Source organism: Coptis chinensis, chromosome 6 (assembly GCF_015680905.1).
Source record: "Coptis chinensis isolate HL-2020 chromosome 6, ASM1568090v1, whole genome shotgun sequence".
Classification (NCBI taxonomy): domain Eukaryota; kingdom Viridiplantae; phylum Streptophyta; class Magnoliopsida; order Ranunculales; family Ranunculaceae; genus Coptis; species Coptis chinensis.
Genome location: NC_141461.1, coordinates 83,480,891 through 83,486,957, shown reverse-complemented (window position 1 = coordinate 83,486,957; position 6,067 = coordinate 83,480,891). Strand labels below are relative to the sequence as shown.

At 38.5% G+C, this 6,067-nt stretch overlaps 1 protein-coding gene across 3 annotated transcripts; it reads right to left on the bottom strand.

The window, feature by feature from the left end:
* Nucleotides 1–496: 496 nt before the first annotated feature.
* SR (serine racemase) lies at nt 497–5,294 on the bottom strand. Of its 3 annotated transcripts, none has more exons than XM_086569422.1 (7): nt 4,945–5,294; nt 3,324–3,499; nt 3,084–3,170; nt 2,767–2,997; nt 1,903–1,976; nt 1,612–1,798; nt 497–936 (listed from the first exon to the last, which is right to left on the bottom strand). In XM_086569422.1, exons 2-7 carry the CDS (start codon nt 3,497–3,499, stop codon nt 690–692), a joined length of 1,002 nt encoding a protein of 333 aa, XP_086425548.1. In that variant the 5' UTR covers nt 4,945–5,294; the 3' UTR covers nt 497–689. The 3 variants fall into 3 exon arrangements, with proteins under 3 accessions (XP_086425548.1, XP_086425550.1, XP_086425549.1); XM_086569424.1 differs by having other exon boundaries at nt 3,431–3,499; nt 4,945–5,261; XM_086569423.1 differs by lacking the exon at nt 4,945–5,294 and adding an exon at nt 4,748–4,812.
* Nucleotides 5,295–6,067: the final 773 nt, after the last annotated feature.

The window sequence follows — 6,067 nt, the reverse complement described above, 5'->3', positions numbered from 1 at the left end:
TATCGTTGTTGGACTATATGGGCTTCGAAAATGTTGTGAATGGAAACTGGGTTTTATCTAATTGTTGTCTTTGGGCCTCTCGGTACACAGCAGTAACTTTTGGGGCCGTAAAGCAAATGCAGTCTCCAGATTTTCAAATCCTTCATAGCGTTACGTAGATAGGTAGTGTCAGTCACGTCCTGCAATTTGCATTTATACAACCCATATAGACTGCTGCTCTACTGGACTACTCAGGGATGTAAAATGACTCTCGCGTGCTCGTCAAGGTTCACTTACGTTTTTTAAGTTTTTTCATGCATAAATGCATTATGGAAATCTTGTTCTGCTATGCGCCTATGCCACACCAACTGGGTTGTTCAAGGTCACAAGTCACAAAGCAAATAGTCCACAACACACCAGGACATAAAATGAAAACTTCCCGATTCTTGGCTCAAAACAACTTGGAAGCTGCCCAGGAAGGCCATTTAGCTGGTTTGGATCTGCAGCATCGTGCAAGTAAAATAAGCTAACTCTTATTGTTTGTTGATAATGTTTATAGCTCTGGTACAATTTTTGATTAAAGAGTTGCAAGAGCCAGATTCACAAGGCCTTCCACTGCTTCAGTACTGACGGGTTAATAATATTTTTCTGAACCACCAGATAGTTGCCTAATGAGAAAAGGCGAGCAAATGAGCAGACACTATCAACTTTCACTTACTGTATGATTCCCACATAACACCCAGATCAACGTTACCTCCTGAAACTATAATACCAATATTGCCAGAGTCTTTATATGCAGGATTCTGCTGAAAAGAGTGAGACAGGACAGCAGCAAGGCCGATAGCTCCGCTAGGCTCCACTACAACCTTCAAAATCTCATAACACATTCTCATGGCTTGTATGATCTCCTTGTCTTCCACTACAATGACTTCATCGACTAAATCTCGCACTACGGGCCTGTAATAGAAAGATAACACAGTAACAAACTCCAACTTAAAAAAGGTTCGCTGAGAAAATGAGTACACAAACTTGCAGGACTTTACTTGTACCACTGTACTTAAGTTTAGATGAACTTCCCTTTTTAATTTTTTACAAATGTATAGCAACATTTCCAATCGGAAGAGCACAAATGGTAAGCCCATAGGTTTAAATTGTAAATTTGTAATCCTTAAATATCATGAAGACAAAGAAGTCATTGGATTCAATTTGGGCCTCAGCTCTCAACTCTAAAGCTGTCAGAGGACGACATTTTGTTTAAAGCACAGTTGGCTTTATTATCAAGTAATTAACTGTATCGAGTATCGACTATGGACTCGTTAAGGGTTTTTACCACTATTATCCGAAGCATGTGTGATAACTGGAACTCAACTACATGGCCTTCTCCATAAGAACCCACTAGTGGGATTGTACTAGTGCTGCTTCTAAATTGAAATTGTCGAAGTAGTACAAGCTACAAGGGTAGAGAAGTATGGCGAGGAAGGATTAGTTTAAAAAATGACTTCAAGCAAGTGCACACTACCTGCATTTATATCCAGTTTTTAACAGTTGTTCATTATTTACTGGCACATTTTAGGTGGCAATGGTTTTTTCTGTAATGTTATACAGACTTTGTAGAAGCAAGAATATGTTTACCATGTCAAGTCTCCAAGAAAAGCTCGAAGCCCATCGGCAATTGTGTTGGTCTCTGGCAGTGTGACAATCCGTCCAACTGCCTTTGACTGAGCAGCATCATTAGCTCCCCTTGGTTCAGCTGCCAAAATCCGAATGGATGGCTTGATAGACTTGGCCGCCAATGCCACACCAGAAATCAAACCACCTCCTACATGTTTTTCACAAAATAAACAAATGTACTTTCTTAAACAAGAGTAGTCACTAGAAATTGATAAGCCGAAAATAATTGATAGCACAAATCATTGAGCTGACCACTTATTGGGACTACTATAGTGTCAATTTGAGGGACTTGCTCCAAAAACTCCAGTGATATGGTACCCTGCCCACTGCAAAATCACAAACACCGTCATCCTTGAATCATGGAACTGCCAATTCCAAGCAAAAGAAACACATTATGTGTAAGCAGTGTCGTAGCAAATAGGATGTGGATGATCCATTTATTGAAACAGAAACATAGGCTTAACTATTTTAGTTCCTCATTTGAGAATGTTTTTGGATGTCTTTGACAAAAATGACGGCCTAAACCATCACTTAAGTAAAAATACTTTGAGATCAACATGCCTTTTCGTTCCAATATATTACACTATTCAGTAGATCGATATGTAGCAGGTTCCTATATATAACCTTTTCCGGAAGGTGAGGCAACCAAAACTGCTTGGGCATTACCAAAAGAAACAAAAACAAGGATTAGGAGAATGCACCAACTCAACTAACTAAAGCTTAAAATGGTGTTGTACTGTGTAACAAGTACCTATATCTAGGACGTGAAGTGTGTGTTTGATGTTACATCCTCGCGCTGTCCTGTACCCTGTGTTGCTCTAGAAGTAGCCATTTTGATACCTACCCAGCTAAAAAACAAGAAGCTACGGTCACTTTATTATATACTTATACTATATTGTATGCTAAAATTTCCAAACCCCCTCCCCCCCCTCTCTTTACACACACTCACATACTGTCACCTCCGTTAGCCAAGCGAGTATAGGTAGCTCAGTGATCTTTCTTGAAATTTTCAATTGTTTATAATGTAGGGATGGTTGGGAGGAAAGTAGAAAATAAATGAAAAACAAATAGAAGGTGTAATTCACTTGGCTTAGACGATCATGAGACATAAACTACCTTATTATCTTCCCATCGTTGAATGGATGAATCAGAGTTGCACCAGTTTCCTCCATAACCTTCAGAGCAGCACGTTCTCTTGACTGCATTGTGGCTTCACTCCAGAAAACCTTCCCACCGTAACGCTTGACATTTTCAACTTTACACAGTGGGGCATTTCTCGGTATAACAATATAGGCTGGGATTCCACGGAGCTTTGCAGCCAAGGACACAGCTGCGGCATGGTTTCCACTGGTGTGGAATGCATTATCAAGATTGTTAATGCTTAAAACATATAAGGAAGATATATTTGAAATCTGGTAGCAAAAGTAGCATACCTGCTGTGGGTAACAACCCCTTTAGCTGCTTGACCATCTTCAAGAGAGAATATAGCATTGCAGGCACCTCTGAATTTGAAAGCACCACTGCGACAATATGGAGGCACTCAATCTCGTTAAATTTCTTTACTCATGCTGACTGAAATGATATTCTCATAAAGATAAAAAAGAAAAAGAAAACAACTTGAAGCAAAAAATAATCAGAAAATTTTATCCTTCCACCTGTATATAATTTCTCACCCCTTCTGAAAACATTCACATTTAAAGAATAACCTCCTTCCCGAAATAGAATTTAGAAGTTCTGAAGACATGATTGGAGTTCTATGTATGAAAGGCTCGATGCGTACTTGTGCATCTATAATGGATGAAATATCAGCTGCATAATCTTCAGTCTGAGACTCTTTATTTGCGTCCATCTGTCCATGGTAACAACAACGATGAAAAGTGGTTAACAAGTATAGATGAAACAGTACATTGTAACTACGGTTCCAATATATGAATAATAATATCTTGAAGTATCCAAAAATTAAGGGAAGTTCTAGTGACGAGCTTGGCAGCGGATCAGCTGGCAAGGCAGTTTTTCCAAGAGGCCTTGAGTTCAAGCTCATACATAAGGTGGTCGGAGGGGTTATGAGCTATGTTGTCAGGGGAGTGGCGAGACATTAGGCTTCCTAAGTGGCGTCTTGGGACACCTTACCCGACGCTGAGCACCTTGGTGGCTACTTTGACAGCATAGGATAAGAGTATGAGGTTCAAAATAGAATACTCACTGTTATTATTCTTTTTCTAACTTTCTGTAGCTTGGGGGTTATCGTGGAAGTATGCAAGAATGTCATCTCTATAATAATGTAATGACTTGAACAAGTAGATAATTCTAGTTCCAGTTAATCCTTTCTGAGCCAAGGGCTATTGAACTTACAGTCGGATGTTGAGAATTCATGATGTAGATTGGAACTAAAGGAATACATGTTTTGGTTTTGACTAAGATAACACAGATTGTTAAGCCTTAGATAAGTACATCCAAAAAAATGCATCCGTCTCTGTGCGTGCATAATTATATATACTGATATACCACATCCAAGAAAGCTTCAACTGTTCGGGATGCTACTAAGGCTACAACTGACAAGTTACAACTCTCTAGTTAATCAGTCATGTACAGAGCTATCATAGTTTCATACAAAGAAACATAAAATCTTCAAAATAATTTCCTCATCCTGCCACTTACTGGCCCAGCCTTCCTTAGCATACCTTTTCTCCTAATCTAATTTTCAGCTTTTGTTTTTAACAATCAAAGCTTGACAACAGCAAAGTAAACTAAAACTAGAACACACCCCCAACAGCATGCCCCGCATCTCCGCACCCACCTCTTACCTGAGCCTTTACACATTAGAAAAAAAATCACAACTAACAAAGACTACTTAAAAAATTATGTGTACAACATAACCTCTTTTCTTTCCAACCAAATCATTTATCATAACATACACTTCACTACTCAAATCAGTATAGTCAACTGACATGTAAAATTACTCAAACATTAATATGAGTTGTTCGACAAGTATATAAGCATCCAAATTAGCATTTCATGATTCATGAAGAACCTTCAATAAGGTCACACTACGAAATAATAATATTAAAAGGACCCATATTAAAAATCTAAAACCTACTTGCAAAGTTCTATTGCAATTTAGTTTGCTTAAAACTTGCTATCATTTCATACAACCAAACCCACACACTAATTAGTTCCAACTGTTTTAAATTGTAGAATGGTGGGTTTTACAAAATTGTAGTTATTGCCTTGATAACAATTAAGTACAGTCAACACTGGAAAACTTTAAGAGTTGAGGATTCAAAATGGACTTACAATATTGTTGGATTACAAAAGCTCTATAATCCTACTTTTTGGCTAATGCTGCTCAACTGGCGAAAGTGCTCCTCAATTTCTCAGCAACACTTAAATGGGTTAACCCAAGGTTATGTTTTGACCTTCTGAGTACCACTCAAATACAAATTGACAAACTCACTTGGCCCACTTAAATTCTCTAAATACTCCACTTAAAAATTGATCGCCCATGGTGCGTGTACATGACTTGTTGTTCTCTGTTATTCCGGAGAATATGGAAAACATCTTTGCAAGTGGGACATTCATGCACGCATTGTAAAAGGCACACAATATTCTTCAGAAGGAGATTTCTTTTTGCCCCTTTTCATATCATTTTTTCGTATATGGAGTTCCATTGTTTTTAGCCCTCGGTAGCACAAAATTTGATGACCCCGACTGAATAGAAGTTAGTGAAAGATATTGAGATTTATTTTATGCAGTTCAATCTATAACTTCAACTATTACATTACATCATCATCAGCAACATCGACAGAAACATTGTCCTCCTCAAGTGACACACTTTGGCTATGTGCAGCAGGAGCTTCCATTGCTGTCAAATTCGCAGGAAATGACCAATCAATTTGTGTTTCGAACGATTGAACTTCACAAAGGAGTTTCAAGGCTAGTGTTACTCCCTGTTCAAATTCTTCGCAGGACTCTCACTCAATGCTTTGAATATTTCAATTGGCAGCTGAGCAAATAACACATGCAACATGTCCACAAAGTATTGCCCTATAAACTGGTACATATCCTCTACGTACTGATGAGTAAGTTCCATGCATACTTGAAGAGAAGGCAGCATCTCGCTTCCGCTATTTTTTTTAAGGATCGATCACATTTGCTTGATCCAATTCAGACTGAGATGGATCATATGTGGTACCCTCAAAATATTTGGGAAGAAGAGAAGCCCGCCAATCCTTGCGTGCCCACATATGTAGCAAGCCTTAATATGTCATAGTTGTTCTCAATTAAGTTAATTATTTCATACGTTTCGTTCAACGCTAGCACTAAAGATCTACTGAGGTTCTGTCGAGGAGTACAATAGAAAGAAAGGACACTTCCATACCTTCTCCATCGATTAGCAAACCTCGATCAGTGTGTCTCA

Coding starts and splice junctions, on each gene's coding strand:
- SR (XM_086569422.1), bottom strand. CDS start 3,499: ATGGACGCAAATAAAGAGTCTCAGACTGAAGATTATGCAGCTGATATT. Junction 3,171..3,323: donor TGTGAATGTTTTCAGAAGGG/GTGAGAAATTAT, acceptor ATATTGTCGCAG/TGGTGCTTTCAAATTCAGAG. Junction 2,998..3,083: donor GGGGTTGTTACCCACAGCAG/GTATGCTACTTT, acceptor ATTCCACACCAG/TGGAAACCATGCCGCAGCTG.